Source organism: Haemaphysalis longicornis, unplaced genomic scaffold (genome assembly GCF_048455015.1).
Source record: "Haemaphysalis longicornis isolate Haplotype H1 unplaced genomic scaffold, Haemaphysalis longicornis Haplotype H1 scaffold_1, whole genome shotgun sequence".
NCBI classification, from domain to species: domain Eukaryota; kingdom Metazoa; phylum Arthropoda; class Arachnida; order Ixodida; family Ixodidae; genus Haemaphysalis; species Haemaphysalis longicornis.
The window spans coordinates 280,496,430-280,519,567 of record NW_027526203.1 but is presented as its reverse complement, the minus strand read 5'-3'; the positions used below and the strand labels follow the sequence as shown (position 1 = coordinate 280,519,567).

Here is a 23,138-nt window from a genome sequence, read left to right as displayed (position 1 = left end):
CTGGCCGCTGACATGGCACATACCCACGTGGGGGATTGGCCAGGAATCGGGCGTGAGAAGGGCTAATGCACCCGCTTAAAGGAGTACTGACACGAAATTTCAAAGCTGAGATCCGCTCTAGCAATCAAGTACAACGACAACACAAATAGGTGTCTGTGAATAAATGCATCTTTCTTTCTTTGTAGTTGTGTGTGTGTGATCTCTCTTTCGCGAACATTACCGAACCGCGCAAATTCAACTCCTGCATTCGCACTTTCACATTCTTCCCCTCGGGGAAATGCGGGGAAATTTTTTTTATTGTACTGACTCCGTAACACAGGAGAATCCATCGAGTGTCGCGTACACAACAAAACTTCAGCAATTGCTTATGTGATTTGGTTCAATAATGGTAACAACATTTGCCAGCACCATGGACTTTAAAATTCGCGGTTTGCCGGAGGTTGTTTCTTACGCCAGCGCCGCTGCGTAGCTCGTGCCGTTTGTCCATAAAAAGTGGCAAAAACGAGTGCATGTGACCAAAAAATATTGTTGATGTGAGAACTACCACTGCAAATAATTTTAAGTGTAGTTGTATAATAATGCAGTCAGCAGAACGCATAGTTTGCCACGCTTTTCTTATTGTGTTTTGGCCGGTTGGACGCCTCAGCAACGGGACGGCGCAGTTGTTTTGTTTCCGGTTTTCAAATGTCCGCGCTGTAATTTGACGTCTGGCACGTCTGGCAGGGATGCGTCCGAGCAGTCAACGCCGGTGCCGTTGCATATCGTCAACTGTGCCATGTTGCACACTGGAATAGCAGTCACGGCTTCACTCGTGAGGCTAAAGTGCCATAACCCATCGCCCTAACTGTCGTCGTACCCGAGTGAGTCGCTGGCGCGGTATCCATGTGTTCCTCGAACGAAGAAAAAGCGGTGTTGTGTTACGGTAGCTTCAAATCTTCTTGTCCGATGGTGGAATCCCGTCTTGGCTGGTTATAACGCTGCATTCGTTTTAAATATTTTTCGTAGAACTATGACGTCTTTAGCAGTCGCAGCAACGACACGTGTGTGGGTTGCAGTGCCGGTTTTTGGCTACCTGGTCAATGGGTCCCACTTTGAAGAATTGCTCATGGCGAGTAACGCAGCCCACTTAAAGCAATGCCGTTGTGACGCATATCTCCAAGCGCGGTATTTGCGGTTCCCAACTCGTAAATGTTTAGCTCCCGGGTTCCCTCGTTTGTCGCCCCTCCATTGCATTAACGATATTTAATTGTGCGCTGCAGCTACACCACGACTGACGTAGTAGAGGGTAAATATAACTTGTTTTAATACGTTTCTAGTATTGGAACCAGTACACGTATTTTTTTGCCCCCCAACCCCTCCCTTGTTATGGAACTTTGTTTTGTAATTTGTTTCAGGATGTTTCGGACGATATTTTTAAACTTGCCGACATGACGACGGACCAGAATGGAGCATGGCTTGGTTTGTGCCATTTATGCCTGCTGTTTCATATTATGGAACGTGTTGTTTTGAGAGCAGAAAAAACACACATTTTTGTATACCCCACAGAGCTACAAGAGGTTCACTCATCGCTAAACTACTTGAAGGAGAAGGTACCCCATTTTTTTGCTACCATTCTTTCTAAGCTACTGAGCTAACCGTGCTTTGCAGTGGAAGAACGGGATTAAATCTGCTCCAATAACCAGAAAAGGGGCCAGTCATTGCATGTACCAAAAGTCACTGGAGCAGTTTTATACCGCTTCTGCTCTCCCACTGTAAAGCACCATAAGTTGTGCAGAAGTGTGCTGATTAGAAGAGACTTCTGTTGCGTACATGTGTGCTGCATTTTTACTACTGCAAACAAAGAGGAGCATAATAGCAAGGCTAAAGTAAAACAAAGTGTGTGAAAATGACAACAAAGTATGCCTTTAACTATGTTGCAGCAGCTTTTTATTCCGTTTGTGTTATATTTGGATGCAGTGTTTCTGGAGGTCAAATGTGATGCTTAAGGGGTGGGAGACGTCAATTATTTGTCGTTCATTAGGCACAATTTTGGGCATGCGTGGGGAAAATAACCTCTCATACTTACAGCTGTTACCATACAAAGAATTTTGTCTGCACTGGGAGCTTGCTTCGTGTTCCTCTCTTTAGGTGATGCTTATGATTGAATGAAATGACTGACTATCCAATACCATTTAGCTCAGTTTTCTGTGTTGCGATAGGTAGATGATTGTGGATTTGCGTATTCCTAGGATTTTGGGCTTTGGCATGCCTTGTTCCTGTGCGAAAATTGCTGTGAACTCCTCCACTCTGTGTAGCAGTTTGAAGAAATTTTCGTTTTTGTGTGTGTGCAATTTATATTTCTGAGTACAGAGTGAGTCTCAAAGTAAGCTTACCTTCCAAATAAGTAGAATGGCACAGAAAGGTTTGGTTCGGCAATTCTGTAATTATATTATGCTTTAGTTAATTGAAACAACTTTTGCTTGGCCAGAACAAAAGTCAGAAGCTGCCCAAACTCTGGCCACATGACAAATAGTACTGGCGGGCTGTCTCACAGCTGATACAAAACCGAATTAACCCTTTCTTTTTTTAATGAGACACACAATTGTTACTTGCTGCACTGATACAATTTATTTCATGAACTTGATATGCTTTTTGAGGCTTTTTCTTGGCAATGTATGTCTTGCCTTATAGTCTTCTTGTGCAGCTTAGTGTGACTGAATGGTTTATCACACTTAGCTGCACAAAAGGGCAATTTTCGTTGGTTTGTAGAATGGTGCATCGTTACTGTGCCCCATTTTGTGTCTGTTTGTCCCGTGCCTTGTGCACCTTAAATAATGGGCTAATGTGGAAAGCTGTGCCAGTTGGTGACTAGACTTGCTACCCTGAGCACTAGGGTAAATAGTGCTGGATGCTCACTCCAATCTTCCTCTCCCTTAACATTCATCCTGTTAATCTCTCTTATCTGTTCTGTCTACCCAGTGCTGGAAATATGTGTAACAATGTAAGGGGGCCATGAAGATAAAGTAAAGTTTGGCTCATTAGGAAGACTGCTTTGTCCCTATTACAATGAGGCCAATTTTATTGCAAGCTCCCACCAAATAATCGAGATATTAAAGAAAACGTGTAAAGCAGTGGCAACTCCCTAGCTGCTTTCCAGGAACTTTTCTATGATGTCGCATAATCCTGTTTGTGCGATTGGTGGCCGCCGAACTAACCCATCGCTAAGATGCATGATTGGGCGATTGTAGTCGGGCCTCTAGTTCCATTTGGTCGCACCACTTGAATGCTAATGTGCAGTTAACGCACTGGAAATTGTGTTTTTAGTGCTGGCCCGTATGACGCCACTCCTGCCCATAACACGCCACTGTAGTGTGAAATGTGAATGCCTCAAATTTCTTGCGTTTTCTTGGTTGAAAAACTGCTCTTGTAGCTGGAATGTAGTTTAGTGAGGTACTGAAGCGTAGTTCTTTCAAATCAAACTAATTGGTATTTTGTCTTCATGGTCCCTCGAAGTTAGGGGGCCTTTAAAATGTGAATTTACAGGAATTTAAAACAACTGATACCAAACGAGCAGGGTTGGACTGCTGTGTGTATAAGAGAATTATTAAGCAGCTGTTTTTCGCATGTTTTGCGTTTTGGCACATTTTGCCCTTTTCCAAAGTAATTCGTCAGCTGTGTCACCAGCTGCTGTGGCTTTATTTTGACACATCAACAAGGGAGGACTTTAGTAGTGACAGGCAGCCGAAATAAATGTACAGTGCTCCATGAGTGGCAATCTATTTTAAATCCCTTTATAGCATTTGCTGGGGTGAATGATGTGTGTACAGTTTGCTTGCACTACGGGAACTAGTTGAGGTGGTGGAGCACTCTGTCAGTCATTTCATTGGAAAAGCTTGGGGCCCCTGAACTCTGCCCTTTGATTTACCAGAGGTGCAGATGGGGGCAGAATGAGTTCCCTGCACTCCCATTGGAGGAGGTGCAGAAGCAGGCGAAAAAGGGGCTGGTCAGTTTTTGCCAGTTCAGCACAGCGGCAGCACTGCCACTGAACTGCTGTGGACTGGTTCAGGAAGTGCGAGCTGAATCAAATATACCTAAAAGCTACTGGATAGCGGACTTTGGTTCTTGTAGGTTGAGATCTTGAGGAAGAGTGCAGGGAAAGACCTGTCTGGTGCTATCGACTAGAAAAAGGGAACGCTATGGGCTTTAGAGTTTCACTTATTGGCCTATCACAGATTTACTAGGGGTTGCCATTAGTGCTGGAGCAGCCGATGTGTTTGCATTTTGTGTCCAGTTGAAAAGATAATCTTTTTCACCTTATGTCCACTGTAGCTGAACAAGACTGGCCAGAAGATTTCTGCTGCTGCCTCACAAAGCTCCATTGAGTTCAACTTCACTGGCCTGCCAAGTTCGCTCGATTCTGGTCCAGAATGTGCACGCACATTCAGGGCTGCTGCAACTTCCACTACATCATTGGTAAGGGTTAATTGCCAGGGTGTTCCTTCAGTTGCATACGACTTTAGGTGGTCATTACTAGAAAACAGGCTTTACTATGTGATCCTGTCAGAAGTGTAGATGGCTTTATGTTTTGAATGAGTCCTGGGCTTGACCAAGTTGGAATAGCAAGACTACCAGGTTTAGTAATAAAGTTAGAATTCTACTTGGAGTGGCAGTAGGGCTGGTTAGTTTTCATCTGTTTTCAATTGTAACAAGGCAACTTTCAATGCTTCAGTGAAACTGATGCAGGCAATGAGCATGAGTTTTTAATTCGTAATAGAAAGTGCAAACCAAGCCCTGTAATAAAAGACAGTGTTGTTCATTTTTCTGTGCTTATGAAAGAACTCAGGGTAATCTAAATTTATTCGTAAGCCAGTTCTTTTATTTACGTGTTCAGAACAGCTCTGAGCAGCTCTTGCGCAGTAAAAGAACTGCTCTCACAATAGAAATCCAACAAGCAAAAAAAAAAATAGGGGGGAGTTGGGGAGGGGAGCTGCCCTGGAGCAGTTCTGAGCATTCCGAAATGACCAATAAAAGACCAAATGGTGGTCGGTGTAGTCTTTTAGATTTTGACGTCATGTATGCTGTTTTAAAAATCGTAGCTCCACTGGAAGTGCACTTTTCAAAATGCAGTAACTACCGTATAATGCGGAATATAGGTCGAGGCGGAATATAGGTCGACCCCCTTACCTTGTAGCCGAAAAATGCAAAAAAAAAATAATTAGGTACCAACAATTGTTTTATTGAGACTATAACTTGTTTCGTCTCAGATTACTCATTTAAAACTGTCTGAATTGTCGTCGGACCACTGCTTCTAGCTCGCTGTCGTCCTCGTTGCAGTCCAGGGAATTGCTTATGCAGCACTTCTTAAGCACTCGCAAGATGATGTCATCGTGAAGCGAGCGCAAAGCATGGGACACTCGTGTGCAGACCGGAACGACAGCCAGTCTGTGCAGGCGGTCAGCAAACGTCTTGGGGTATCCATTCGTAGAGACATCGCACGACGCTAGCGGACAAAATTTGCCCCTTTGTACAGCAGCACAGGTGCACAGAGCAGCGCCCATGAAACGAGGCCTTCCGAGCGTTGCATACTGAGAGGTGCCCCTTCAGCTAATGCCGCTAGCAACGCTTCTTTTGGTGATACCGAACTGGCGCAAGGCGGACACGTCATTGGCCTTGGAAAACCACCAACTTTTCTTTTAAATGCTGCTGTAAACTGGCGCCAAGTGCCTAAACTCATTTTGAGCAAGAAGAAAATAGCACGCACACATTCGCCGACAGCGAGAGAAGCAACAAAACAAAGATGGCGTCGCGTGCGATTGATGGTGCTGGCGATGGTGCCTTTGGGGTTTGGATGGGCTCGATGGGCTTCCCGGCCGCCAGATGACAACTGCCAGTGACTGCAATATAGGTCGAGGGGTGACTTTTCGGCAAATTTTTCTGTAAAAAATCTCGACCTATATTCCGCATTATACGGTACCTGCATGCTCCTTTTACTCTTGTGATTCTTTTTTTTTCTTATTTGCTGAACTTGCTGTGCAGAAAATTTCTCCTTAATTAGCTTAATATGCTGTTTCATTTTGCTGGTGAATCGCAAAATTATTTTGAATGAGTTTTGAATAGTCCTGGTACTTTTTTTTTTTTGTAATTTGAACATATCTGCTTAACCGTGAAATAATAATTTGACAGGCTAGCCTAAGAAGATATCAGCACAACCCTCGAAGTCCGGGAAAGCAAGGTGCACGGAATGGTGAGTTAAATGTGGCCAAACCTAACTTGTATGTACAGCCGAGTCTTCTCAGCGTATTTAGGCCTGAAGGACTCTGCCAGGATTTATCAATTCAATCAACTGAAAGCCATGTTATGCTTTAGAAGGCTGCTGAAAATCGTCAGCGATGCATAAGTCCTTATGTCTTGTAAGAACCAATTCCTTGTTTTGTTGACATGATTAGCTGGGCATTTCAAAGCTTTGTACTGTGTTTGGCTCCATCATCCATGCCATTTGGCTACCGATCTGTGTCACTCTAAATTACGAGCTTAATTTAAACACCCAATGCACGTAAAGGCCAACTGCACTCAAATTTCACCTCGGCCAAGTTTACTTTGAACGTACAGCATGCACCACCAAATCAACTGGGACATGACTGGTAGCCCCGTGAAATGCCTTGTGTATTAGTTAGAAGTGTTTAAAATAGTTCTGTCGCAGGCGACTCTGCACCTGCCGGTGGATAGTGCAAACAGCCATGAAGCAGAAGGGACATTAGTGCCGGCCCTTTGCTTTTTCCTACAGCCAGTCAGGAGAACCGGCCGAGCTCCGCTGGGTGCGCTTCTACAAGGGCTGCGGCGAGGGCAAAGTGTTGCGCGCAGGTTTTCTCCGGCCGGCCGGCCGTTTGCAGTCGCTTGCTCGCTGGCCGGCTGGACTTCAGCTTGGCCATAATGGTCGCGGTGTTCTCAATTTCGCTTTCAAAATCTGAGATTTTTTATGGTCGTTTGAGCAGCGGATACGCATATTTCAGCAGTCGTATTTGGTATCTTGCGGTCAGACAAGGCAGACAATACGGAAATGACGTTTTAAAGAGGTTGAAATTTTGAGTGCAGTTGGCCTTTAAACCTACAATGCTTTTTGCCTTTTGAACGTGCATTGCAGTCTTGCATGCATCCCCAGACATTTTTGCCTCTTGGGCATTTAAGGTTGCTCATTAGAGCTCGTATTGTGAGTGTTGGTGTTTCTTTCAGTTGTCAGGTCAACGGATTGTGACTTGTTGTCTTGCTGTACGACTCTAGGAAAACTTGCATATCATTTGAAACGGTAATTTCGTTTTTTTTAAGGATCAGATGCAGGATATATTATTTCAATGGTGGGCTTATCTTGAGGTGTGTCGAGGAACCCGCTCTGCCTAATTGTCATGGTCATTAGGTTCAGCCCCGTTAAAATGCTGCAGTGGGGTCACCTTTCGATGTTAATTGCTTACTTTTTTGGTGCCAACATGCTGGCTTCTGCCATTTTGCAATCTTAAAGGGCCTATGAAGACAACATACAGCTTTACTTTATTTGAAAGATTAGGCAGTCTATAGTTTGCTATTACTTCATTTGACAAGAGATGTTGCTGCTGTCACTGCAGGAATGGTTGTCTAAAGGGGCAGGTTTAATTACCCACTTCCTCCCTCAGGATATGACATACCAGTGGCCCTGTGACGTACGCATGAGAGCAGCCATGGTGGTCAGTCAGTGCCACTCCATGCTTGTAATGCTTGCCTTTGACATGTACTGCTTGCAAGCGAACTGCTTGCATGTTTTGCACTGTAGCTGCTTGTTTATGACCTTTTGCCCCAAAAGGATATCATTTTGAATTTCATGGACAATAAGTTCGCAACACCAGCCGAAAATACTATTTTGATTTGCAGGTGATTTTTATTGGCTCCAGCCAGTCGCACAAATCAGTCTCGTGAGGTCACAATTCAAGTGCGGCAAAGTAGCTAGCAAGTCACCGCCCCTTTCTCTATTTTTCTCATTGTTTGGCTTATTTGATTGAAGTTGACGTTACAATTGGTGTGAGTGTTACTTTGATGAGGCAACTAAGACATCTGCCTATATAAAATCTGACCGGGGTTTGACCGATCTGCTTTAAATAGTCACTGAGAATATTCACTAAGTTTTCACATAATGTATCCTTTAGGTTAGATGGCGCAAGAATTTTGAGTGTCTCTGTGCTGTCATAGCAGTGGCTACAATGTATGGCAACTTTTTGAGGCTTATACGTGGTCAGCTACACTCTAGAAATACTTTGTTAAAGTGCTTCGTTGAATACTTCAATAAATATGTTTAGATAGCAAGCGACACCTCTTGACGGCCTGTACACAGCTGTAAAAATCCCACATCTTGGTTGTTCTGTGTACTTAGTTACTTGCTAGATCTACAAGCGCCCTTTGAACTAACAGTGCGACTCTTTTGTTGACATATTTATGTGAAGGAAGAAGAAACATTCTGCCAAGCTTTGGTGGCAAACAAATTCGGTGCCTAACCATATGCATCACAATTTTTGCAAATGGCCACAAGTGTGGTGCCACACCGCTTGTTAATTTGGTCATGTTTAGATTTTTGAAAACTGCTGTCTTCATGTCCACACACGCAGAAGCACATGTGCTATTACTTGCTCTCGTCTCATGGTTTTATTCTGTTGTAGTAGATGCTAAACACTAAGCAACCCGATCCACCCTTTTAAATGCCAACTGCACTCAAATTTCACCTCGGCAAAATTTACATTGAACAACACAGTGCGTACCACCAAACCAACTGGGCCATGACTTGTAGCCCCGTGAAATGCGTTGTTGATTAGTTAGAAACGTTTGAAACAGCTCCGTTGCAGGCGACGCTGCACCTGCTGGTGGACCGCGCAAACAGCTGTGAAGCGGAAGGGACATTGCGAACGGCCCTGCGCTTTTTCTTACCGCCAGCCAGGAGAACCGGTTGAGCTCCACTGCGCGCGCTTCTCCTAGGGCTGCGGTGAAGGCGATGCATTGCGCACAGGTTTGGCCGGCTGGATTGTCACTTCAGCCTGGCCGTAATGGCCCTGCTCTCCTAAGTTCCGCTTTTGATATTCGTTTCCGCCGTGGATACACACATTTCGGGGGTCATATTTTGTATCTTGCAGTCTTTTTAGGCAGACTATATGGAAATAACATTTTCAGGAGGTTGAAATTTTGAGTGCAGTTGGCCTTTAAGTGCACATGCATGTGCACACAATTTAAAATTTTCGTTATGGAAAGTCCACCATTCTTTTTGGTTCGTGGCCCACAATAAATTTCTGGCAGTACTTTTTGTATGGGGGCTGAAATGTGCCTGCAGAATTGGAGAAGAGGGGGATGAAAAAAAAAAAAAAAAACAAGACAAATAGAGCATTGAAAACAATTCTTAAGACTGCATTGGGTATGTTTGTGTGTGGGGGTGCATTTCAGCTGAGAGGGTACAACTTGCTGCTTGTGTTTGCATTCCTTCTTTGAAGGTTTATTTCCTACCGAGCCCCTGTCAAGAGAGCGAAGCCATGCTTGTGCCGATCCTCCGTTTGTTAGCCATGGCGCACTGCTGCAACGCAACGAGCTCAACTTTGTGCGCTCACTTCGACAGCCAGATGCTCGGGGCAACTTTATGCCGTCAGCGGCGGCCATCACCACTGCTGGCAACGTCACCTTCACTGTGGGTGGTGTTGTTACAGAGCACAGCGCAAGCACAAATAACCACCATGTCAAGAAGGCGTGCTACATCAATGACGAAACACACAAAGTTCTGAAGCAGCCGCGGCATTCTGGCTGCAAATCTTTCCTAGGTAGGTCATTTCTGTGGCTCCCTGCTCCGTTCGCTTTCGATGCATGCACTGAGACACTGCTTCATCTTGTTTTGCTTGCATGGGCAGGGGCTGGTGTTGGCCGTATCGAGCTGGCAGGAGCAGCAAGGCTTTATTGACAGTTGAACCTAGATACAGTAGAACCTTGTTGATGTTTATCTTAGGGAACTGGGGTAAAACAAGGCATGATCTGGGAAAATGTAAATACTGATAATGCATGCTGCAGCCGTACAGGTGACAGAAAATGCAAATCTGATGCACGAATTTATGTGAAGTCTGTTTTCGGAGCATTCATGATTGCATCCTGGTGCTTCGATTGAAAGTTAAAAAAGCTTCTTTTTAGTGGTAATAGTTGTGAACTCGGGGGTTCCCACTGGCTTTTGGGCTGAGTGTATCAGACAGTAAGCCTGTTCTGAAGCAGTGGCAGCCCTTCTTTGCTGTGTGCCCAGCTTTGCAAGTTGAACTCTGCGCAAAGTATTCAAAGCCAGGGCAGCATCTCTGAACGTGGGGTCCACATGATCGCTTGTTTCTTCGTCTATTTCCTCTTCACTTTATACATTGTGAGCTGGGTTGAGGTTGGTTGCACTACAGGGATTCATGACAGGTGGCCTGAGCTCCCATTCATGCTGAAACATCCCCAGGGCATCCTCATGTCGCCACACACGCTGGCATTTCCATCGGCATTGCACTCTGTCAGTGCTTGCCCTTGCTCCAACTGCTGAAACTTGCACTTGCAGAAGCAACGCCGTGTCTTTACAGCAGAAATGGTACTGTAGTTCCCGGAGCAAGGATATCAAGAACTGTGAACCATCACAGTTCTTGGCCGTAACAAATGGGAAGGCAAATGTAACAAACGGGAAGCTAATAGCTAGGCAGTGGTGGCGGTGCGTAGCGTAAGTGCCTTGAAAATGCGTCAATCAAAAGCGTAATAGTGAGGCTCTATTGATGATCAAATTCAAAAAAGCTTTATTTTTAACAAGTATTTTTACCTGTGGGAGTGTGAATGTGTGTCTGTGTGTGTGTGTGTGTGTGTGTGGAGGGGGGTGGTGGGAGTGCTTGCTTCATAGGAAATATTTGGTGACAGCTAAAGATCCTCTGCATATAATGACAACCTTTGGTGACAACTCTCAGGACACAAATTGTGTTCTGGATTTTTAAAAATGGGTGACCAGGTTTGCAAAAATACAAAGCCTAATTAAGAAGTTCTCGGTTTTTGTAAATTAGTCATCTGGTAGTTGTGTGGTCTAGTAACTTGCCTCTGGAAATGGCATTCGTATAGCTCTAAGTTTTTTTGAAAGCCTTGGTAAGACAGAAAAAAAAGCCGGTATATATATATGCAGCAATCCCTCGTTAACTCGAAGTCGTAAAATTTGCTGAAAAGTTCGAGATAAGCGAAGTTTTGAGTTAAAGCGAAATGCTGAAAATTTGTGGTGAGGTCAAGGAAATAAGAGCTAGTGCTTGTAACTAAAGCTCCACTGCACAGGGGACTTTTGTAATAAATGAAGGCAAAGCGATTCGCAGGAAAAACAAATTTTTATTATTGCGGAAGAAATAACTGCGTGATGTTCGCCTGTTTCGCGTTCGCATCTGGTCCCAGAAAAGCGTTCTTGAGCTGCTCAATTCATTACATTAATTGTTGATCGCCACGGCTACTTCTGCACTGTTGCGAAGCAGGAGCAGCATGCTTCTTGTTTCTGCGTTGTATGCACTTCTGGAGGTTCCTTGTTACCCACGTGATCACGAGCGTCGTTCACAACTATCTCAACAATGTAGGCGGCGGACAGCATTTCGGTAACGGGGACATCGGCCTAGTACAGCACGTACTCAGCGTAAATTTGCTGTTCACGACCACTTCCGGTGCGTAGTGGGAGCTAAGCATTCGAAGAGAGACCTAATCAGCTGCCTGTAGCGGACTTTGCCTTGTGTCTTCTATGTTACGATTTCGAGATATCCGTGATCTCCCAAAAACATTTCGAGATAAAGGGGGGCTAATACATGGCACCTATGGGAGGTAAATGCACGGCGGGAAAAAGTTTTGACTAAACCGATATTTTAAAATACGTATTCGAGTTCGAGTTAAGGAGGTACTACTGTATATATTGTATCAGATATTTATCACATAATTAATTTTATATTAAGATTGATATAGCATTTAGATATCACAACTGAATTCTTTGTTCTTATCAACATTGTAAGCAGAGTGTGCTGTACCAGTGCCTCCTAGATAAGGATAAAGGCTGACTGCTTATGGCCACTTTGGTCAGCAGAATGGCCTTTGAGGGATGAGCCTTCAAGCAGGCATCCATCTTGCCAAGGATGTGTTGGCTGTATGCATTTAAGGATAGCAGTGTTGGATTCTCCGGCCCTGGTTCCTAGTCTTGTTATTGACTCAGCCATACTGCTGTTTTGTGCATAGCTTTTTTGCCTCTCCACCAGGTATGGCTCAGGGATGTTACACTCTATACGAAATTCTTAGATGGAGGTTTACACACAGCTGCTTCCCTCAGTTGTTTTGTCATTTTGTCATGCATGTGTGCTTCCACGATTACACAGCTCACACCTTTTGCATGCAGGTAGCAGCGATAGACTCCACAGGCTGGTTGAGAGGCAAAAGAGGGCTGCTGGGCGCCGAAATGGCAAGACCAAGTCACCACAGCACCAAACGGACCGCAATGCAAACCACATCAAGGCTTCCACGTCTCCGGTTGGGGCCGGGGGTCATTCACCCAGGCTAGTGGACGCCGCAACCTTCTGCAAGCCCCGGAGTGCCACTGTTGGCACCAACACTCCAATCATCCTTGACCGCAAGCCCTCTGAGCTGTTCGAAACAACAGCAGTAGAACGAGGCAAAGATGTAAGCAGAGTTGCATTGCCCTCTGAGCAGTTCGAAACAGCAGTAGAACGGGGCAAGGACATAAGCAGAGTTGCGTTGCCAGAAGCAACTGTAAATGCAAGCGTGCCGCTGCAACACAGTGTGGATGAGTACCTTGAGTACTTGAAGAGGAGAACTGCAGGCGAGGAAACAGGAGTGAAGGAGCAGTGGCTGTCTACGTCGGCGGGTGGCCTGGATCAAGGGCTTGAAAGGGACGATCTCTTATTTGGTAGTGACTGGTTGTGCACGGATTGGGAGCATGAAATGTCTGTCGACCTTGTCTGGAAGCGCAAGTTTGCATCTGTGCGGGAGCCCAAGGAATACAAGGGCTTTTCACTCAAGGGGGACCCCTTACCCACTCCACAGAAGGCACGCAAACTTTGTGAGTAGTCGTATAAAATGTTCTTTTTTTGGCCAGCTGAAAAGCTAGCAAGTTGGGTCACATTTTGGTCATAAGTGGCTTGAACAGTGCGCAAAGGCAATTTTTTACAACCACCAGCTACCTACACATAATATAGCCCTGGTACATGCGTTCACTTTATTTTTGGCAGCTTCTTCAGTCTTTAGGTACCTTGTTTTATTAGATTGGCTGTTAGATGATTTAGCGTGTATAAATGTCACTGCAGGGTTTTTTCTTTTGTATGATATGGTCTTGAAAGGAGTTATGTATTTGATTATTCTTGTGTCATGTTTACTATGATATTCATGCATTCACAGATCTATAGAGAAGGCAAGGTGTGTTAAGGTTGTTGGTTTTTACGCATGCCGGAATTAGTTTTAGAGAGAGGCTAGAAGTCAAGAGCCTCACATTGTGAAGGTGTGGGATAGTCAGCTTTTGAACCTGAGTCACCTGGGAAGTCTAGTCAGTAAAAATTGTTCGAGTATAAGGCTTTACCAAGGAAGGAAAAGAGCTGCAGTAAGGAACATTGCAAGCTTAGGTGGAATTTGACAGTTTTTTTTATCTAGTCTTAGGTCAAGATTGACAATGATTCTTTGTAGTTGAAATGGAGTATTTGGGGAACAAAGTAACACAAAGTATACCAGGGGCTCTGGACTCGTTTGCGGTGCTGGCTTCTATTGGGATTTGAAATGGGCTATAGGATGTAATAAATACGAAAGACCGGTATTCTGCTATTGAAGCATACCGGTAACCTTGCTTTGAAGAGGAATAACCTTGCACTAGGAAGGTAAACAGCTTTACAGCAGTGTTTCTTGTAGTTCACTGCCTGTCGTGGCTGCAGTTGTAAAGGTACTGTGCTGCTAAGCAGGAGGCTGTGGCATTCAATATTCAACCACTGCAGCCGTAGATCTCTTGTTGGGAAGAGCAAAACATATTGCATGTACGAGGTTTTGACGGTCTGTAAAGAAGTCGAGGCAGTCTACATTAATTTCTTGTCCTACACGGCATCAGGCCCCATAGCCCAGGTGTAGCTGCAGCGCGTTACTCAACACCTTACTCAAGTTAATCTAGTTTACTGCTTGCAAGAATGTAGTAAATGTAGAATGATAAAGGCACGTTTAACTTGATAGTCTCATCATTTAGACACTGCCTTAATTTGCTGTTTAAGAAATTGTGCTGTTTTTTCTGCTCTAAGTGGAGATGGAATGCCTGGGACATGAAATTACATTTTCGGCCTTGCTGCCCTAGCAGGGAAAGCAGACGGGCCAGAGGATGCTCCTCGGGTGGCCTCGGCACCCTCTGAAACCACTCATTCGGGGGTTGAAAACACCGAGGAACCCCAGCCTGCTTGCCCCAAGCCCGCAGAAAAAGGCTCCTCAAGTGTGCATCCCGCAAAGCCGGCAGGTAAGGGCCTGGCTCAGACTGCTTGGTTGTAGCTCCATGCAAGGGCAAGGCTTTTCCCCCACGTTGTGGATATGTATCCATTGCAAGTCAAACACATGGTTTGAGTTCCTAGCACAACGGAGTTTTCAAAAAACATCTGCAACAGTGTTCTGTGTCATGGCATCAGTTTGCGAACATGAAAGTTCCACTAACTGAACTTGGAGAAGTGCTGCTTCTCAAACAAGTTTTCTTGACAGCAGTGTTTTGGTCACAGCCCAAAGCTTGTGGACGAAAAAAGCCTCTTCACCACTTGAGGAGGGCATAAATTCATGTTGTAACAATCGAACACCACCTTCATAGCTGGGAAATCGTGGCCCATGGGGATGCCTTTTATCAGATTGTCAAGGTATTGAAAGACCCTGGAGGTATCGATGTGAATTTCATATCGGCCAGGAGTGAACTCCATACGAGCACATGTTCAATGGCTTTTCCGGCCCTGACCATGATCTTCTGCCTTCTTCCATGTTATGTGTACTTTTTCGAGAGTTTGTTTTGTATTCCTATTTTGGTGTTCGTTTAACCCAACAAGAACCTCAAGTAACACAGAAAGCCTGCTTTCCACAGGAAAAAAAAAAAAAAAAGAAACCTGCTATAAATCAGCAGCAGATGACTTCCTTCGCAAAACCCAAAAAGCAATAATATGATTTTTGACATCAATACAGGAATGTGCTTGCAAGAAAGCTTTTTTTTTTTTTTAATTGGAGCATGCCAGTTCTTTTCCAACAAAAGTGCTTATGTCTGGCTGAGTATCGGGATATAATCAATACAGCATAGAAGTATTTTGTACTACAGAGATAAAAATACATTTTTCGAGGGTAATCTCACTACAGGAATGCCGATACTACTCAAAAGTATCGTTAAAAAATTGCTGCGATACTATTGTATCTCAATTCTGCCTTGCCCTGATTAGTTTTGTATGCACTCTAAAAGCTACTGTGGGTTTGCTTCCCCACAGTACACCAGGAGGACAAGTCGGTGTCTCCAAGAGAATAAATTGCGCTATAAGTGAGGCCCTACGTATAAGTTGACTAAAAAAAATTGGCTTACGATTACGATATTCACTAATGCGAAATTTGAGTGCAGCGCGAACTGCAGTCTTCTCGGTGATGGCACATAGCTGCTGCGTCTTGGGAAGCGATCACATCATCACAGCGAACCGAACGCACAACGGCCCGTGCTACTCTGGCGTTATCTAGCAGCATGTTGCTGTCGCGGAGCATGTCTCACGTGGCCAAAGCATACCCCCCCCCCCACTTCACACCATCACCATACTTTGTTCCTCCGCTTTCCTCTTTGCTCTATCTCATCTATCTTCGGTGTTCTCTTCGTCCGCTCGGTTACAACAAGGCTGACGGCGACGCGAAACCACAGGAGCGGCGCTTTAAGGACTGCGCTCTAAACGTTTGATCTGTGCTGTGACATGAAATGACGTTTTTCGTGTCAAACTACATGCTGGGATTTTAAAGATGATATTCTTTCTCGGTCTTTTCAAACGTGAAGATTTTGGTCTGTCTGTGTGCATGTCTGTCTGTCTGCACCTCGATTCAGCTGCGTGGCAAAAAGTTAAAATGAATTATTGAGATGTTTATGCAGTAGACTCGTTACGACAAACTTGGTTAGGACGAATTTCATGGTTAATTAAGATGATAAACACTTTTGCTCTATTGTGATGTGCACGATGCAAAAAACATCCCCTTTAGATGAATTTCTGATAATATGAACAAATTTTCGCAGTCCCTTCGAGTTCACCTTAATGTGAGTTTACTATATATAGGCAAAACATTTTCAACGTAATAAGTGCAGAAATATGCTGTAGATTTGTAAATGTTCTTCAGAAAAAGATAATTCTAGGCTTATTTGAGGAAGAATGTCAATGCATAACTAGTGTTTGCAGTGTTCTTTTAATTAAGAGTAGATGTGTTGTGCTTGGCTTTTGAGAGAGTAAATTAAAAAAAAAAATGCATTGAAAACGATGTTTCATCCACGAAATACAAGACAAGACTGGCACCTGAGCCTCACGCTCGTGGCTCTAGCACTAAGTCCCAACATTCCCAACTGATGGTGCAGCAGTGCGAACGCAGCAAAATTGAACTTCGCAAACCTGCAATGGGTGGACTGAGACGGGAGGGGAACAACATGAGTGGTGGGCGGATGAGGCAGGAAAGGCAGTTACGTGGTAGGAGCAGCAGAAGACCATCGTCTTTTGACGACATTTGCAGCAATGCAAGCAGATGCACGGCCAATTTTTTTGTTGGCATACTTTGCCCTTTTTATCGCAGCATTTGATCTTTCAGGTGCGTTGTTAAGAAGCAAACCTGTGAGTGTTTTTTTAGAAGGGTGTGCTAATACGGGACTGGGCATCAGTGTGGATTTATTTGCTGAATTTTATGACCAATTTTATCTGCTGTTTCTTCTATTAGATGCTTGTATAAATTTCATCCAAAGAGTAGTAATATTGTTACAAGGGGACGATATTACTGAAATAATTTGGTTATGGAATGCAAGCCAAAATTCATATGTCCTTCTTCCAACACTGACAAGCATCACTCAAACACAGAAAATGTCCTTTCTGCACAGGTGTTTTTAACTAGGGTATACCAGTGCACCTTGACGTTCACTGTGGTAGCAGGCTTTTGTGCTTTTGTCTAGATTTTACAGTTATGATTGCCCAACATGATGCAGCTTCATAACAAAACTTAACTGAAGCAAAGGCTCAGCCTGCTCTTAAGATTCTCTTTCTGACTATGTTTTTTTAATGTCTATTGAAAATAATGTCCTGACCTTCCTCTGTAAGTGCGTTCTATATTTGGGTAATGGACAGGTTGCACTGTTCTTACCATGTGCCCTCAATTTGATAAGGTGGCTCCGTTTCCTCGCTATTAAAACATTAATATGATTTTTTAGGTTTGCTGAGGAAATCTGATGTTTTGGGGAACTCATGAAGCCTAAAGTGCAAAAGTCTGCTTACGGCTGCTGTGGGAAATAAGCGATGCAAATACTGGGGTGGGAAACACCTTTAAGATTTAGTTGTATAACCTAACACTGTTGTTGCTGTGCCAAACAGCTATTGTTCCTGTGAATCGTTTTACCTAGGGCTACCAAAAATGCTTCTATCTGTTTCTTCATCTGGTCATCTGCATGTGGTCAGAGTAGTGCTTTAGCAAAGTTGTGACAGCTGACTGCCCTCGCAGCAATTACGACCACCAGTTGGAAAGAAGGCAGGGACTTGGCGTTGAAGAAGCGCGGCCCCTATCCAGCAGACACGGCAGCAAAACTTACCCTTCCTTCACCTTCGGGTTAGTATAAGATCTCAAACGATTTCAAAACTATTTCATAGGCGCTGAAAAAAAATGGTACCCCAGCTCTGCTGTTGGCCTTTATTGAATATAGTATTCTCTTATTTTTCAAGTGGCATCTTTCAAGTGTATTTAGATAAAGAAGATATGTTCTGCTTAAGGAAACCTCTTATGTAAAAAAATGTTTTTGACTTCTGTAAGATTTTGACTAATTCTTATGCCAAATAGCTTTACTCTATACTTCTTTCTTACACATAGGAAAAGCCCACATTTTAGGTTTTTGAAAATGATTTATTTTAAGAACCAGGAGGCACACAAGGTATCGAGATATAGCATATTTTGCCTTTTGTATGGCCGAAAGCTTAAAATTATTGGTGTAGAGGTTTGTAAAATTGTAATTCTCACAATTGTATGTACACAGGATCGAAAGAACTCTGAATGGATGGGATGAAAGGAGGATGAGCTAAAATAAAAACTACCACGAAAAATATAATAGAAAAAAAAGCAACAGTTGAAGACATTTTCCTTCAGTAATTTTAAAAATCTGGGTTATACCATTGGTGACATGTGCCCACATGTACCACGTTTTTGGTGTCAGAGGTAAAATATTGAATTTGTTTGGCCATTCTGGGGTTTGCCTGTGGCAGCCAGCCAAGCAACTTGCCAAGTGGTGAAAATGTGTACTTTTCTGTCTTTGCATACCACCTTTTTGCGTAGAAAAGGTCGAGAAATGGGAAATGATGAATATTGCACCCTGTAAAAATTTTTACAATGTGTTGCTTTAGGGCATCGCTTGAAACTAACCCTGGGCATGTGTCTTAGCAGTAACTTGATACATCATTGTTCGTTCAGCAGAATATCCTGGACGTACAATCTTAAAACCTTCAGAATAAAATGCAGTCACAGTCAGTATTTATACACGCGTAGTCTTTCAATCTTGAGGGTTATTTTTTAATTTTTTAATTCGTGAGGTGGGGGATAAAAATAGTGCTATATGTTGAATGTTGTAAGCTAGGAAAAAGTAGGACTAATATTTAGGCATTCCACAAATTTTATTTATTATCTTTATTATCAGACTATTTATTAGTTTTATTATCACACTAGAAAAGATTACTCTGCATCATTGGCATATTTTTAGAGGCAGAAAGGCTTTGATTCAGGTAATGTTCCTGAAAGAACTTGGGCAAACAATGTTTTTGGCTTTGCACCATCCTGCTTTCACCATGTTGCAGCTGAGAGAGGATTCAATTTGTATTTAGGAATATTATCCATAGGCATTTTCTGCAGCCACCTACTGTACCCTGAGATATGACCTCTTCTCTCCACTATTCTTTTCAAGCTTGCTTAAATGAAACTAGCTTCTAAGCAAGTTTTCTTAGACAGCACCAAAATGTACAATTTTGTAAGGATTGAATGCTTTACTACCGTGATGTTTTTGGCCTTGGATTAAGAATCAGTTTGGTGATTTCCATATTCAGCACAGTTTTTATTTCCCACAAGAATTTTGTTTCAGGCTAAGTATAATTTTGGTACCATAAACTTTACCTGGCTGGCCGCAAATTTTGGCAGAGAAATTGGGCTTAACTTGATTGTCATGAACGTTGCTTGGTTAGTGTGCGTTTGGGGTGGGGCGTAATACTCGGGTTTTACTTAGAAACAAAGGATCGTACTTACAAAATGGGCGTGCCTTATAATAATGTAAAAATTGGAACAAGGCTGACGTGCTGCTGAGCCCAAGAACGGGGATTCGATTCCCACGTGGGTGGCTGGTTTTCTGATGGAGGCAGGAAGGGAAAATGCCCGTGCGTCGATATTATGGCACATTTTAAAGGTCCCCATGTGGTCAAAATTAATCCGGAGCCCTCCACTACTGCACGACTGATAGCCCGAGTGTAGCTTTGGCATGTTAAACCCCACAATCAATCAATCTGGAGCAAGGCGTACGTTTGAGCACGAGTCCATATGAGTGGTCCCAGGTTTCTGCATTGAAATGCCCTTGTTAAATTTCAAAAGCTGTATGGTCCGATAACGTGTAGTACATAGTCCCCACTGCTGCTGCCGCCACACACACACGCAAAAAAGGGCTGCCAATGTAGCTGAGGTCACAACTGACGTTGTTTTTCATTGTGGTGCATCAACTGTGCTTAGCGCCATGCTTGGTAGCTGATGCAGCTAGCACATGTTCTAAGTAATGTTTTACAGAGCTTCCCCCTGCTATACCAGGAGAGCATAAAGCAAAATCTAAACTAAAGCTACGGTCCAGAGCTATGCGTGTTATGGCAGCAATTAGGTTGTTCATAGGTTTCAGGTCTGATTGTTTGGGGCACGTTGAAAATTGCTAATCATATATGGTGTAGTAACAAAATAGTCAAAATATTGTGGCATAATAAGTAAAAACTGTTTTGTTTGCATCTTCAGGGAAGCAGCTGAAGGGACGTCCCACTACTGATCAAGCGGTCTTGCCCACAGCTGCTGGCATTTCCGGTGAGTAAAAGGCTATCTTTTTTTTGTCTGCACTCTTGAGCAGAAACATTGAATTGTAAGAAGGGAGGTTTGTGAAGTTATAGCTTTATAGCAGAGTATGGCATATGAATCGCTCCAGCAACAATTTTCACGTGTTTCGTCATAGCGCCGTCAGTACCCACGAAATGAGATTCCTGCCCCTTCCCACACCTCAATTCGGCTCCTTGCTTACACGGTGGACAGGCATGAAGAATTCCCATAGTCGTGGTTACTAACAGCGTAATTGTGGTTTACTAGGTCTGTTCGGAATCTGTCTGACCCATTCGTATTTTATGAAAATGTTGGCAGCTTGGGGCAATTGACTGTTCACTCCCCTTTATAATGCTCCTTTTTGGAGCCACAGACTTAACCCAGCGTTCCTGCCACTCCTCAAAGGCTTCTGGCGGGATGATGGTCATTAGCTGCCGTGTTGCATTGTCTTTTATGTCCTTGGTTCTAGATATATATTTCTTTTTTAATGAGACTGGGATTTTCGAACAGCCTGTAGCCACATAGAAACAAGTCTGAGAGTGTGGTGGCAGACCTGTGTGATGCCATGCTTTGGAAGAAAGTCAAAATGTGTAGCTTTCCTGATAGCCCTCTCCCACGTTCACTGTACAAATGATCTATGATGGGGGGGACCTAATGTTGGATTGGATGAGGGTTGATGGAAGGGGAAGGAAAAAGCAGGTGCTTTTCTTTGTTCTTGATTTTGTCAGGAATGCTTACTTTAAGGTATTAAAAATATGGCTGGTATCCTTTAATCCAAGGGTAAAATATTCTAAATTGCAAGCATGCAGTTCTGTCTTTTTTGGGTTTTGCTCTTTTTTTGTTATATCACCATATTTGTATATTATACTAGTGTTAGTTCCCGGCGATGTCCGGGTGGGCCACTATACTGACAGTAATGGGTGTAACACTTGTTTTTACTTTTCATAATTAGGTAGTTTGCCGTGAAGTTGTATGCAATTAGGATGTCCCGCCTGCTGTCAATACATGGGCTCCTACAGCAGGCGTGTGGTAATGGGAAATGCCTGGAACTGGTGTGTTATTGTAACCCTCCCGAAACGAATTGTACCCAGATGGTGCACTCAAACGACTACCAACGATACGCACCAGTCATAGTTTTAGAATAAATAACACGGGCTCCTATGGGAGGCGCGCGGTTGCAGAAAGTCCCAACAGATGGCAAGCGCTATACGAACGCAGGGAAATTGAACTGACTTTCACGTCCAGAGGGGTGTAACTTAAATAATCCCGCTGGCCTCTTTATACATGTGTTAGGACAAAATCCTGAAATTGGTTTTTTGGCAACTGTATGGGCAGCATTTGCAAGCAAAAACAAATTAGATATATCAACTTTAGATATATCAAATTAGATATATCAATTAGATATATCAAAAATTTCACCGCTTTTTATTCTCTTTGTGGTGCAATTTTTAAAAATTTCAGCAATATTGAGCTCCTGCACTATAACCACAATGTGCTCAAGAATTTTGAAGCTGTTTGAACCAGTTGTTTGGCTAGGCAATGGCATCATCTGGTAGGCCTTTTTGGCTCGATCTTGCAAATAATTTCAAAAAAAATTTTTTCCGCCATTTACCGGTGTCACAGGGTGAAATTCTTCAAATTGCTTTTGTGCATTTGTATGAGTAACACTTATTAACAAGAACCAATTTGATAAATGAATCAGTGAATCATTTATTGAAGGATCTTTAAGAACACCCATTTTGGTCTGAAATGTAGAATCGCCCAATTAGTGTTGGTTAGGACAAAGCCCTAAAGAGAGAGAGAGAACAACTTTATTAAGCTTCCTGCAGTAACCCCTACCCCACCCTCTTCGGATGGAGTCTTGGGTCGACGAGGCCGGACGTCTTCTTAGCGGCGAGAGTCGCTCCTGGTGGTCTTCGGCGTACTCGGGTTCCCCCTTTCTGCCTCCGGCCCGTCCGGTCGCTGCCTCTCGACCGCCGCTAGAATCTGCTGGACGGCCTTGCGTTGCACGCCGTAGTCGTTGGATCTCTTCGCCTCCTCTATGTGGGGCGGGAGAACGTCGGCATTGTTGGCATTGTTCGCGCTTATGCAGTCTTTTAGGATGTGGGCCAGCGTGGCCCGCTCCTTCTCGCACAGTCTGCACACATCAGTCACGTAAACCTCCGGCCACAGGTGCTTGGCTAGCACTGGGGTAATCACTGAGTTTGTCTGCAGTTGACGGAGCACAACCGCCTCTTCCCTAGTCAGTCCGGGGTGAGGCAGGGCCATCGTTCGTCTTCCTAGTCTATACCATGAGATCACCTCGCTGTAACTGGTCATGGTGTCCTTGTCGGGGCGATCCACTTCGTCGGCGACCGCCGTTCCCGTGGCACGGCCGGCTAATCCTCGCGCCACGGCGTTGGCCGTCTCGTTGTGGTTGGCGAGCCCCAGCGAGCTCGCCACCCCTTCGCCCGCATGTGCGGGGAACCACTTAATTACCACACCGTCGTTGTCGCTGTTGGTTTCGGCCTTGCGTAGAATACGCGCGGCCGCACAGCTCACCCGGTTCTTCGCAAAATTGCGCACTGCCGTTCGCGAATCACACAGCACCGTCTTTGTTCTTGGGTCCGCAATGGCGAGTGCCACCGCCACTTCCTCGGCTTGGTTCGGCGACTTGGTCTTCACACTTGCCGCAAGCCTGGTCTCGCCGGTCTTGGCTTCGACCACGCTGACGCTGAAGACGCCGTTGATGTTTTTGTAGCTGGCCGCGTCCACGAATACCGCCCCTTCGTCGTTTGAGTGAAGTGCTATCAGCGCTTTAGCCCGTGCTTGTCTTCTTT

At 44.2% G+C, this 23,138-nt stretch overlaps 1 protein-coding gene across 8 annotated transcripts in view; it reads left to right on the top strand.

Annotated features, from left to right (window-relative positions):
- Positions 1-652: 652 nt before the first annotated feature.
- The window catches only part of LOC144146742 (uncharacterized), a 111,230-nt gene continuing 88,744 nt past the window's right edge, over positions 653-23,138 (top strand). For 2 of the 8 annotated variants that reach the window (XM_077678690.1, XM_077678698.1), the window contains exons 1-10: positions 653-860; positions 1,395-1,458; positions 1,546-1,589; positions 4,309-4,452; positions 6,163-6,223; positions 9,477-9,801; positions 12,393-13,069; positions 14,336-14,491; positions 17,722-17,826; positions 20,245-20,310. In XM_077678690.1, the coding sequence (XP_077534816.1) occupies positions 1,428-1,458; positions 1,546-1,589; positions 4,309-4,452; positions 6,163-6,223; positions 9,477-9,801; positions 12,393-13,069; positions 14,336-14,491; positions 17,722-17,826; positions 20,245-20,310 (1,609 nt within the window). In that variant the 5' untranslated portion in view covers positions 653-860; positions 1,395-1,427. Of the gene's footprint in view, positions 861-891; positions 1,286-1,394; positions 1,459-1,545; positions 1,590-4,308; positions 4,453-6,162; positions 6,224-9,476; positions 9,802-12,392; positions 13,070-14,335; positions 14,492-17,721; positions 17,827-20,244; positions 20,311-23,138 lie in introns of those variants that run through there. The other 6 variants (XM_077678715.1, XM_077678670.1, XM_077678707.1 and 3 more) reach the window with 5 other exon arrangements.